General features: G+C 42.2%; 1 protein-coding gene across 1 annotated transcript; it reads right to left on the bottom strand.

Moving 5' to 3' along the window:
• Nucleotides 1-750: 750 nt before the first annotated feature.
• LOC145819470 (uncharacterized) lies at nucleotides 751-2,461 on the bottom strand. The gene is made up of 2 exons (XM_082913471.1): nucleotides 2,183-2,461; nucleotides 751-1,356 (listed from the first exon to the last, which is right to left on the bottom strand). The coding sequence occupies exons 1-2, from the start codon at nucleotides 2,459-2,461 to the stop codon at nucleotides 751-753; spliced, it is 885 nt and encodes a 294-aa protein (XP_082769597.1).
• Between the last annotated feature and the right edge of the window lie 11,279 nt (nucleotides 2,462-13,740).

Genomic DNA, 13,740 nt, shown 5'->3' with positions numbered 1-13,740 from the left:
ATGACGATTACTTGAAGTATTATAAAAATATATATATATATATATATAATTATATCTTAAAAGTGAAGTTCACAATTCATATATAGTTCACGAACCCTTGGAACTTAACAGGCAAGTAAGTTGTTGAACTTCTTGGTTGTGCCATGCTATGGAAAGGTTGTGTTGTGTCATGTGTGCTCACAAATCAATCACAACACAAATCTACTGTGCCCCAAGATTAGGCTCACCTTAGCAAATATTAGGCCCAAACCGAAACACAAAATGAGGCAGCCTAGCATATCGTAGCCCAATTTTCTTTTTAAAATCAAAATATAATTAAAAATATTTTTATTATGTATTAATTAACACTTTTGTATACATCAATATAGAAGGATCGACAATTTAGTGATAATTAATAACTAAAACTAATGCAATAAAGATATTTTCATTTATATATAGATTGTAGAGATGTGTGTCTCTACTTGCCACCCCTAAGTTCATTCTCCTAAGCATTCAACTTTTTTATACAAAAAATCATACAAAAACGTGATGGTGGTAATATTCTAAAGAGTGTTATATACAGTAGTGGAGTCAGGAATTTAATATAGGCGAACACCTATTAATTATAATCTCAAAATTTTTCTTCCCCAATCAATAACAATAACATAATAATAATTTTTTGAGCTAATATTAAACATTAAAAATTAATATTCATTACAAAAAGTTTTTGATTTTAAACTTTTACAATTGACCCCGATGAGTTTTCATCTTTTAAAATCTTTCCATGATAGTATCATTGCCAATGCCGTCAAAAATATCTCTCTCAATGTACACAACCAAGCTATCATTCATCCATTCATCACTCATTTGGTTTCGCAACCAATTCTTCACAATATTCATAGCTGAAAATACACTTTCAACAGTAGCATTTGCAATTGGTAAAATTAATGCTAAAGTCCAGAGCAAATACACCAATGGATATACTTTGTCTCTTCCAGTCTCTACCATTTTCTTAGCAAGATCGGCAATTCCATTCAACATTGAGAACTCACTACTGGATAGCATGTCGATAATATATGTATCAAGTTGATCATTAAGTACCATGAGTTCCAATGAGGAATATTCTTTGGGATAAAATTTTTCAAGATGAATTAACTTTTTTCTGTCAAAACTAGAGAAAGAGTTAGATGGATTCAAACATGCCACACAAAGTAACAACTCAGTGAAACGAACATTTAGTTCTTGAATTTGCATATCCAAAACAATGTAGAATAACTTAGCACGATAATGATGTAAGTTTGTAATTTCTTGAGCATTGTGCCTTTTTCTCCCTTGAGCTACAAACATATCATCCATTTGGGGAACATCAATTTCATGCTTTTCACAAAAAGACAAAATATCATCAAGTAAAGATGTCCACCCACTCTCTCTCATCTTTTGGAGCCGAACTTTATAAGTTTGAACTAAATTCACGGCATTAACAATATGTTGATCTTTCCTTTGTAATGCTTGCGATAACTCACTTGTAATGGCCAATATCGTTTTCATCAAATGAAGGTTGAATACAAACTCAAATGGTTGAATTGAGTCCAACAATACATTTTGCTTATGCTTGTTGTTCTGAATTTGAACTATCCTCCGAAATCATTTCAAGCATATCAATCACTGTTGAAAACATACTAGCCAAGCTGACTAAAGTACTATAGTGTGAACCCCAACATGTATCACTAGCACGTTTAAGATTGGTTTATTGATTTAAGCCTTGCCCACTAGATAGTTCTCTAGTATTAAGTGCCTCAGCAACTTTTGTAGCTTGCTTCTCCCTAACAATATCTCGGCGTTTACATGATACTCCAACAACATTCACCACATTAGAAACCAAAGTGAAATGTAAAGCAATTTGATTATGATTCTTTGCCATGGCTACAAGTGCAAATTTCAATTGATGAGCAAAACAATAAACATAATATGCACAAGGATTCTCTTTCAGTATAAGTGTTTGAAGACCATTAAACTCACCTTACATATTACTCGCCCCATTATATCCTTGACCCCGCAATCTGGAAATACTCAATCCAAGTCTGCAGAATAAATTTTCCACAGCTTGTTTGAGTAAGAGAGCATTTGTATTAGCAACATGCTCAATACCCAAAAAGCGCTCAAGCACTTAGCCTTTTTTGTCAACATATCGTATTACAATTACCATTTGCTCCTTGATTGATATGTCACGGGTTTTATCAATCAAAATAGAAAAAAGTGCATCACCTAGATCTCTAATAATCACATTGATAATTTTAAATGCGGCCACATTTATAATGTCTTTTTGAATATTAGGAGATGTCAACTTGAGATTTTGTGGAGCATTAGCATTGCTCAATGCAACCACTTTGACATCTTCATTATGATCAACAAGAAACTTGAGAAGTTCAAGAAAATTTCCTTGGTTACTTGAATTTTCAGATTCGTCATGCCCACGAAACATAAGTCATTGTCTTAGAAGAAATTTGACACAATCAACCAATGCATTCAAACGGGTTCGATACTCAATTCAAGCTTGATTAAATTTTTTGAAAAAAATCGTTTGAATATGTTGGTTTTGGTTTAACAAGTCTTGACATTTACTCAAAACTTGATTATGAGCACTATTGGGACCTTCAACATGAGTCTAATTTTTTTCTTTTTTCTTTTTTCTTCCAATTTGAGAAACCCTCACCAACAAAAGAATCACCACCAGCTTGATCTCCAATATCGGGTTTGAAAACATAACAACATAAACAAAATGCTGCATCTTTTGCTACGCTATACTGCAACCAATTAGGAAATTCACTAAACCAAGCCTGATTAAATAGCCGAAGTTTTTGTCCAAATGATTTTTGTGGAAAATTATGATCATGAGGTTGACAATAACCTTTTTATAGATATGCCCTACGAATTTGGTCTCGATCATTAGCATTATAGTCCATAATACAAGGCTTTAGTCTTGGATTTGCAGGTCTACTAAGTTGATTTCTATACGACTTTGTTTTGCAGAAGAATAATTATCATCTTCATGATTCCAAATTTGATTTTCTTTTGAAATATTTCTCCATGACTGTTTGAAAAAACTAAAATTCATAATCAAAATCACAAACTGCCACAAATCAAAATCTCAACTTCTAATACAAATAAAAAAATTTAAATTTAGCACAAATCACAACAAATCAAAATTTCTAATTTTAGCACAAATTATAACAAATCAAAATTCCTAATTTAAATATTAATCAGTGAAAATTAATATTTTTAATTTTAGCACAAATTAAATCTCTAATTTTAGCACAAACAACAACAAACCAAAATTCCTAATTTTAATATAAATTACCACCAGTTAAGATTCATAATTGTAGCATATTAAAATATCTTATTTTAGCATAAATAATAAAAAATAAAAAAAAATTTACAAATCAAAACTTAACAAATAATTATAAATTAATACTCATAATTTTTATTTAAAAGTAAAAAATAATAGATAAAGTTACTTGTAAATAATGAAGAGAAGATACCAAAGTTGCAGTATGATCTCAAATCTATGTTGTGTGATCCTAATTTAGTGAATCACGAGTTGGTAAATTGCAAAGTAACAAAGGGAGACAAAGAAAATACGAAGACACTTAACAAATACTATGAATAAATAAAAAAATAAAAAATTTCATATATTTTTAGGGTTTTAGCTTTGCTATAATTGTAGTTGTGTGCACTCACCCAAAAATAAGTTGTGTGTCAGCGTTTGGTTGAGATTGGGATTCAAAAAAAAAACATGAGTGTGTGTGGTGTGTCAATGTGTTTGGGTAAATTGGGAGGAATGTATATTATGTATAGGAGGGGTACTGTGTGTAAGCAAGACTTCACCAAAAAAAAAAATTGAAAAGTCGAGGGGACACGTGACCCCCTCGCCCACATGTCCCTCTGCCACTGGTTATATATCACTTTTAAACTATTTTATTTCATATTCATAGCGTACATTCTTTAATTCTTTTTTCCTTATATAATTTATTCCAAACATTGAACCAACCACAAGCATGTGACTAGCATCTGACAAAAAATCTGAGGGCATAATTGGGCTACGTACTTTCCTTTGGAAATGCTTACACAACATTCTCCCAATCAGGAGGAATCTTCATAGAAGGGGGTATCACAACTGATGTGCAATGCCCAAGATGTTTTTCTAGCATTGAAACAATTGAGCATGTTTTCTTTGAATGTGAAGTATCACAGCGAGTATGGCGAGGTACCTCATTGGGCTTGGACTTCTCGCAAGGGAAATCATTACCTTTTGGAGATTGGTTTCGAAGATGGATTGACAGTGTGTGCGATGAAGAGATAGTTATACAGTCCATTGCGATTTTATGGGCCATTTGGTTACAAAGAAATCATGCTATCTTTTCCAATTATTATTTGCTGTCTACATACATGACAATCTGAAGGAAACAAATTGAGAGGGTAATTTTTGGTAAAAATTGGGCCGAGCTGTGAGATGGACTTTGTGGCCCAAAGTACGACGGACTAGGCAAAAAGGCCCAATAGAAATGTAAAAGTTACTCCGGCCCAAGAAATGTAAAAGTTACTCCGGCCCAAAAGAGGTAAAGTTACTTCGGCCCAAGAATAGTAAAGTTACTTTGGTCCGGGCAAGTTGGAGCTAGGCTGGTCTGAGTTAGTCCGGTCATGATGTATCCTGAATAGGTCGGTCTGGCAGTACCTTTGAGTTAGACCGACCTAGGAGTTATACCGGTCGTAATTTTGTTAAGTTTGGTCCAACCGTGCCATGGGTTGAGCAAGAGAGGACCGAGATAAGGAGGAGTAAAAGCAGAACCGAACTAAGGTAGTTCGGCCTACTCAGTGGCTCTGCATAGTCAAGTTTATTTCGGTCATGTTATAGTTCGGCCATGGTACAAACCATCTCACTTGGTTTAAGCAGTGAGGGGGGTGTTAAAGGATAAGCATTATCTTTCAGGAGTATGAATCCCAGGAGGACTCTGCATGGATGAGTATGAGTCCTACTAGGATTGTGCCACTCGAAACCTATAAAAGCTCACAAACATCACCTCGGAGGAGGTAACAGAATACAACACATAACTTTGCTTTTCACACAGAGCTTCTTGTCTATTTGTCAAGCTTACTGACTTAGGCATCGGAGAGGTTTCCGGCACACACCCACCGGCTAGCTCACGTTTGTGTTTTCAGGTGAAAAAGCGACGTCGTACGGAGGAGCTCAGACTTAGTCAACAGGATTATACGAGAAGGTGTATTTCTTTCTCGTACAATTGGCGCCGTCTGTGGGAAAGCCAGACAGAACAAAACCTCTTGATTAAAAGCTTCTCCCCTTTACAATCAATGGCACACATTGAAGAATTGCCGCAGTCCGCCGTCGATGGACTAACTCCAGATGGGGGTGCAAGGCGTGAAGGATTACTTGTTGTCCCTCCCATGGCGGACTTGGAGCCCCAAAGACGTACCTCCAGGAGGGATGCTAGGGGGAGACGGATTCACAGCCCCCGTCAATCCCATTCTCAAAGTCCCAACAGGCAAAGACGGAGGATTGACCCTCAAGCTCTGGAAGATCGCGTGAAAGAGCAAGATGAATTGATAAAGAAGATGGCGGCGGACATGGAGGCCTTGAAACGCCAGATGAAGAAAAAATAAGTGGCGACAGGAGAGGGGCGCAAAAACAAGACGCCCCCTCGCCACTCAGAAAATCGTAGTAGGAATACTACACCCTCACAAGGAGAGAGTAGAAGCCTCAGGACAGGCGACGCTCAATCCTGGTCTTCCAGAACTCGTCACTCCAGGTCTGAGAGGATGAGATCTGAGAGATCATACACTGAAGGAAGCACATATTGGCCCTCACATTCGCACCAAACCAGATCTAGACAGACGGAGTTACCCAGGTCATCCGACTTACGAACCGTGCTCGAAGAAAAAGCACGAAGCAAGGAGGATGCCAGGGCGAGGGATCCACATAGAGTTTCTGCCTTACAGCAGTTGGCTCCTCGGACGCATGGAAGCGTCGAGGTTGGAATGCCAATATCGCACCCAGCCTATGAACCAACGGACAAAGCATTGGCAAGGCTGCAGACTTCGCCGTTTGTTCCAGCGATTGAAAACGCGCCCCTACCATCAGGCTTCCTTCAGCCGAAATTCACTACATATGAAGGGAAGACGGACCCCTACTCACACTTTCGCCACTTTCGCCAAGTCATGGCCGTATACAGGCGAAACGAGGCTTTAATGTGCATACTCTTCCCATCAAGCCTTGGCGACCTAGGCTTGACTTGGTTCGAAAAGCTTCCAGAGGGCAGCATAGCCTCCTGGGCTCAATTGGCAGAAGCATTCGTAACAAGGTTCCGAACGAACACTAAAACCCCGGTGGAGATTGACCAGCTACTCTCCATCGACATGGGCGACAAAGAGACCCTAAGATCCTACAACAGTCGCTACTGGGAGACATTCAATCAGATTGGGGACTGCCCCACCAATCTCGCCATTGCACAGTATAAAAGAGGCCTTCCAGTTGGGAACAGACTGAGGGACTCGATCACCATGACGCCACCCCTCACTATGGAAGCCCTGATGGAAAGAGTGCATCAACACATCAGGGTAGAAGAGGATGGCGCACGAGCAAAAGCAAAATCTAGTGCGACCGCGATACCAGAAAAGAAGACCTCAGCAAAGGTCAATACAGTAGATCGTCAGAGCAAAAACGGGCGTGGCAGACGAGATAACGGAGAAGACCCGGATAAAAGATGGTTGAGAATCTGCACTGCCATAACCACGGTGTTCAAGAAACCGATATATCGGATTCTTAGCGAAATAAGAGATGAACCTTTCGTTAAGTGGCCAGCCAAGCTAGGAGAAGCCCAGAAGGACTATGACGAAAGATCACGGTGCACCTTCCACAAAGAAAAGGGACACCGCACGGAGAATTGCACACCATTGAGATAACACCTGGAAGAATTAGTGGCAGCGGGCCACTTGGACAAATACATTGAAGGAGGGACGCAACCAGCCCCCCAGGATCACAATAACCCCAACAGAATGCCAATCGACGCCCCACCTCAAGGCATTATCAATGTAATACATGGAGTCTTTGAACCTGAGCGTGTATGCGAGCTCAGGGGATTAATCAAGAAGGCTGAGCACTTTAGAGAGGTGCTAAGTGCCCAACCTGCCATCAAGAAGGGAAAGACAGAGGCAACAAATGTTATGTCCTTTTCGGATAAGGACTTGGATCGAATATACTATCCTCACAATGATGCTCTGGTCGTCACTCTCCGAGTCAAGGATTTTGACGTCAAGCGGATTCTGATTGACTAGGGTAGTTCATGTGAGATCATGTACTACGACACATTTAAACAACTAAAGCTACAAGACAAAGACTTGGCGCCTGCAGTATCTCCCCTAATTGGATTCAACTCCATGCCAGAGTGGCCTGTCGGCAAAATAATTCTTCCAGTCAGAGCAGGAAGTGTAACAAAACAAGTGGAGTTCTGGGTATTGAAGGTCCCCTCCACTTACAACATCATCTTGGGCAGAACATGGTTGCACGCCATGCGTTCGGTGGCGTCATCCTACCACCAGGTAATGCGGTTCCCCAACGACACCGGCATAATTGAAGAAGTCTATGGAGATCAGATCATGTCAAAACAATGCTTCGCCACGGTGAATGGCAGCCGCGCTGATTCGGTGGAAGAACCAGAAAGTAATGAGCTATTCGTAGATGTCGGCAAAGCAGCGGATCAGAAAGAAGTGGAGGACTTGGTAGAGGTAAAAATAGATAAAAAGAACCCGGATAAGTTCTTTTTGCTCGGTTCGTCGTTGTCCAGCACTGAGAGATTAGAGGTCTTAGAATTCTTAACCTCTAACATCGAAGTGTTCGCCTGGACGCCCTACGACATGCCAGGCATTGATCCAAACTTCATCTGTCACCAACTCAATGTCCACCCATCAGCCAGACCGGTCATTCAGCGCACTCGCAGATCGGCACTTCACCATGCCGAAAGAGTGACAGAAGAAGTAGGTAACCTGCTGGAGGCAGGAGCGATTAGAGAAGTGCACTACCCAAGGTAGATCTCCAACACAGTCGTAGTGCCGAAAAAGAATGGTAAGTGACGTGTCTGCGTCGACTACAAAACAGTCAACAAGGCGTGCCCAAAAGACAGCTTTCCTCTACCAAGGATAGATCAACTAGTAGACCTAACGGCAGGGCACAATCGACTTAGCTTTCTGGATGCATACAGAGGCTACCACCAGATCGCTATGCATGAACCAGACCAGGAGGTCACATCCTTTACAACTCCAAGAGGACTGTACTGCTACAAGGTCATGCCCTTTGGCCTGAAAAACGCAGGGGCAACATTCCAACGGATGGTCACCAAGATGTTTGAACCATTGTTAGGCAGAACAATGGAGGCTTACATCGACGACATGGTGGTCAAAAGCAAGGATGAGAATGACCATCTTAAGGACTTAGGAGAGATGTTTGAAGTCTTGAAGAAGCACAAGTTGCGCCTCAATGCATCCAAGTGTGCGTTCGGTGTAGGATCTGGCAAATTCTTGGGCTTCCTTGTGACCAACCGGGGTATAGAAGCTGACCCCTCCCAGATCAAAGCAATCTAGGAGTTGGAGAGACCAAACTCAGTCAAAGAAGTGCAACATCTCACCGGCATGGTGGCTGCGCTCAACCGTTTCATAAGCAAGTCGTCAGACAGATTGCGACCATTCTTTCAGGCCTTAAAGGCCAAGTTTGAATGGGATGAAGAATGCGACCAAGCTCTGGAAAGCTTGAAGGAATACATGTCTTCCCCACCACTGCTTGTTACCCCAGTACCTGGTGAAGAACTCTTCTTGTACCTGGCAGTCTCTCAACACGCAGTCAGCGTAGTGTTGGTTCGTACAGAAGGAATCCAACATCTCCCCATCTATTATGTCAGCAAGACATTATTGGGAGCCGAAACAAGATACTTGCCCTTGGAAAAATTAGCATTGGCCTTAATGATGGCCTCTAGGAAATTGGCGCACTACTTTCATGCCCACACCATAGTTGTCCTCACAGCTTTTCCACTAAAAGCTTTGTTTGAGAGGGCAAACTTTTCTGGGCGAATCTTGAAATGGGCAGTAGAGTTGGGACAATTCGACATCAAATTCCAACCCAGAACCGCAGTAAAAGCCTAATCCTTGGCAGACTTCGTCGCAGAGTTTACTCCTGGAAGTCATCATATCTGCCCAGTCGACCTAACTGACACAACCGAACTAGGGATGGAAGTTGACGCCGGAATAGCGCAACCCCTAGCAGAAAACACTCAGTCAGACTCTAAGGCAGACCAGACTAAAGACAGCAAGGAAGAAGCAAACCAAGCAAACCTAGACTCACCAACAGTCCAATCAGATGCCGAGGGGCAGACAGCAAGCATGGACATTGAAGAAAATACCACTCTTGTCCCCACGACATCATCTGACCCTTCCACTTGCTGGAAGTTGTTCGTTGGAGAGGTGTGGAAGCTCTTTGTGGATGGAGCATCCAACCGGCATGGTGCAGGACTTGGCATAGTCCTCATCTCTCCAGACGGCCTGGTTATAGAGCAAGCAATCAACCTTGGCTTCCCAGCATCCAACAATGAAGCGGAGTATGAAGCGCTTCTTGCAGGACTCAAATCGGCATACTACATGAAGGCCACCGAACTAATGGTATACAGCGATTCACTGCTGGTGGTAAACCAAGTTTCTGGCGACTACGAAGCAAAGGATGACAGAATGGCCAAGTACCAAGAACTGGTCAGAACAGAGATCAAGAAGTTTGATGTAGTAAGGATAGAACAAATTGGCAGGGAGGAAAATAGCAGAGCAGACGAACTAGCAGGCTTTGCCTCAATGGCAGATGCATCCATCCCTCATCCATTGCTCATCGATTACTTACCAAGACCAAGCATAGAAGACCCTGAAGCAAAAGAGGTATGTTGCGCAGAATTGGGCCCCTCTTGGATGGATCCCATCATCCTGTTCCTAAAAGACGGCATCCTACCAGAAGAGAAAAAAGAAGCCAACAGAATAAGAGCAAAGTCACAGCGATTTTGGCTTTCCCTATCCTTGGCATTGTATAAAAAGTCGTTCTCAGGACCTTACCGAAAGTGCGTTCATCCTAGCAAAGTGGAAGCATTCTTGTTCGAAATACATGAAGGGGTGTGCGGAAGCCATCAAGGGGGAAGATCGCTAGCTTACAGGGCCATTTCGCAAGGATATTGGTGGCCATATATGCAGGCAGACTCAGAGAAATATGTGAAGAAGTGTGAAAAATGCCAAAAATTCGCGCACCAAATACATCAACCAGCTAGAGAACTCCTACCATTAACTAGCCCATGGCCTTTCGCAATGTGGGGCTTGGACATAGTAGGACCACTTCCAACAGCACCCGGCGGCAGGAAGTTCTTTGTCGCAGCCACAGACTACTTCACAAAGTGGGTGGAAGCAGAAGCATTGGCATCAATCAAAGAAAAAGATATAAAAAAGTTCGTTTGGCAGAATATCATCACTCGGTTTGGCATACCAAAAGCCCTAATCTCAGACAATGGTACTCAGTTCGACGGCAGAATCTTCAGAAACTTTTGTGAAGAATACAAGATAGAGTTCTACAATTCTACACCGGCATATCCTCAAGCAAATGGCCAAGCAGAAGTATCAAATAAAGTCGTCTTGGATGGACTTAAGAAAAGATTAGAGAAAGCAAAAGGCAAATGGGCGGACGAACTTCCTCATGTTTTATGGGCTTACCGCACCACACCTCGACGATCAACAGGAGAGACACCATTCTCCTTAGCCTATGGAATGGAAGTAGTAATCCCACTGGAAGTTGGCCTCCCCACAATTCGAACCGAAAATTTTGATCCAGACTTAAATGGAGAAGCCATAACATTGGAACTTGACCTTACGGAAGAAAGAAGAGAAAAAGCACTGGTTCACATTGCCTCATACCAACGAGAGTTAATCAAAAAATACAACAAAACAGTGCATCCAAGACAATTCAAGATTGGGGATTGGGTACTACGCAAAGTAATGGGGAACACCTTGATACCAGGAGACGGCAAGTTAGGGCCAAACTGAGAAGGTCCTTACAAGGTGGTTGGGTTAGCAGGCAAAGGGGCATACCACCTAGAAGACAAGGATGGCAAAGCAAACCCTAGGCCATGGAACACGGCCAATCTCAAGTTATTCTACTTTTAGCTTTTCTTTTTTCAAAACATGTGTAATTTTTTCTTTTTTCAATAAAACAAACAATTCTTTTCAGCATGAGTTGTTCTCTGTAAAAGTTAGCTTTAGTAGAAATTAGGTACATTGCAAAGCATTTTTATTCTAAGTTGGCTGGAAAAACTTAGAGGTTGGCTGGATTAAACCAACATCCCTCCTAAGCCCAGGATAAGGATCCAGGCTGCAGGACGTTTGGTCGGAACAACCAAACATTATTCTAAGTTGGCTGGAAAAACTAACTTAGAGGTTGGCTGGAATAAACCAACTCTTGTTACTCTTCAGCCGAAGTAAGGGTATGGCTGAAGAGTGGTTGGCTGGAATAAACCAACTCTTGTTACTCTTCAGCCGAAGTAAGGGTATGGCTGAAGAGTGGTTGGCTGGATTAAACCAACTCTTGTTACTCTTCAGCCGAAGTAAGGGCATGGCTGAAGAGTGGTTGGCTGGAATAAACCAACTCTTGTTACTCTTCAGCCGAAGTAAGGGCATGGCTGAAGAGTGGTTGGCTGGATTAAACCAACTCTTGTTACTCTTCAGCCGAAGTAAGGGCATGGCTGAAGAGTGGTTGGCTGGAATAAACCAACTCTTGTTACTCTTCAGCCGAAGTAAGGGCATGGCTGAAGAGTGGTTGGTTGGGAAAAACCAACTCTTCTTACTCTTCAGCCAAAGTAAGGGTATGGCTGAAGAGTGGTTGGCTGGAATAAACCAACTCTTGTTACTCTTCAGTCAAAGTAAGGGCATGACTGAAGAGTGGTTGGCTGGAATAAACCAACTCTTGTACTCTTCAGCCGAAGTAAGGGTATGACTGAAGAGTGGTTGGCTGGAATAAACCAACTCTTTGTACTCTTCAGCCGATGTAAGGGTATGACTGAAGAATGGTTGGCTGGAATAACCCAACTCTTGTTACTCTTCAGCCGACGTAAGGTTATGGCTGAAGAGTGGTTGGCTGGATTAAACAAATTCTGTGTACTCCTTAGCCGAAGTAAATATATCGGCTAAGGAGTGGTTGGCTGGTAAGCATAGTTTAACTAGCTAAAATCGGAATAAGAGTTCAAACAAAATTTTCATTCAAGACATTACAAGTGCAAGCATACGAATCGCAACCGAAATAAGAGTTATGCACAAAAGAAAATTTTCATTTAAGATCAAAACAGGTACAAAGAAGGGGCCGCAGCCCGGTTACAAAGGAAAAAGTACAAATTCAGTTAAAAAGGTCTTCAATTTCGGCATCAAAAGCTGCATCAGCATCAGCATCAACATGAAGACCGGCTTCAGACGGGAGCTCACTCACGGTTGAGAGAGTGGTTTCGGTTGGAACCACGGTTTCACCTGGAAGATCAGTAGTCAGATCTTCCACCGTGGGCTCCAACCGAATTGTCTGGTCCACACTGACAACCGGAGTATCTTCAGAAGCAGAGTCTTCGTCAGAGTCAGAGTCTGAGCCTTCAAGAAACTGCTGTTGCATGACGTTAGCGTACTCCGCAAGGGAGCTCGGTATAAAGTAGGCTGGAGGGTTGAAAACCTCGGTCTGTGGATTGTGACCGAGCTTCTCAACAGCCGCCCTCCAGCCACACTTGAAGAACAGCTCCTTGGCAGCATTGCAATACTTGGTGGTGCTCCATATCCTTGGGGAGGCACACACTCTTGGCCAGGCTAAAGGCCAACTGGTGATCTTTTTCGGCGACAACCGAATCAGTATCTAGGATATCTCGGTCGTTGAAGCTAAGCTTTGGTGCCTAGTTGGTGATAGTTCGGTCGGTAGGCTGCGGTTGGGGGCTCGGTGGCAGAATCGGTGGAACAACAGTCTCATCTTCTACCAAACTTGGTTCAAACTCGGTGGTTCGGGCGCGCTTGGTTCAGCGCGATGAAGATGGCTGTTGAGAGGGGAGGGCCACAACGGCAGGCTGCGTTTGGCTTGGTAACGGTACTTCGGGCTTGCTTGTCTCGGTCAGAAGCGCCCTTAGTCTGTTCTTCTTGGCCATTTCCTCTTCAGCGGTTAATGGAATTAATCTTATTTGTGGCAAGGTTGGGTCCGGCTCTGGGGCGTCTTCGAGAAGAAAGTCAGTTACTCTGGCTTTACGGCGACCACTGTATCGGTAGGTCGGCTCGAATTTCAGCAATTTGGCCCAACTACGTTCAGGATATCGTAGTGCGGCTCGCAAAATTGCAAGGTTTGGATAGCTGTATAACGAATGAAGGTGGGTAGAATCTGCGAAAGAAGAAACTGTTAGTTCGGTTGATAGACTAACAAACCGAAATAAAAAAAAAAATACAAGGAAGAAGACCGAAGTCAAATTACCGGGCTCTCCTTTTTTCCAATTTATAGGTCGGCCAGGAATTGGGGCTTGAAAATCCTCAAAGTTTCTAAAGACTCAGAAAAAATCGTCGTCGTTTAGGTCCTTATCCAGTGTATGTTTTATTATTTTCTCTCGGTGGCGACGTATTCTTAAGTAATAGACCCATCCATCTTCCTTTGAACCAATGGAGTATTGG

The sequence above is a fragment of the Camellia sinensis genome, chromosome 2 (genome assembly GCF_055761805.1).
Source record: "Camellia sinensis isolate YWXY chromosome 2, ASM5576180v1, whole genome shotgun sequence".
Classification (NCBI taxonomy): domain Eukaryota; kingdom Viridiplantae; phylum Streptophyta; class Magnoliopsida; order Ericales; family Theaceae; genus Camellia; species Camellia sinensis.
The sequence above is the reverse complement of the archived record's forward strand: the minus strand, read 5'-3'. Positions and strand labels throughout refer to the sequence as shown.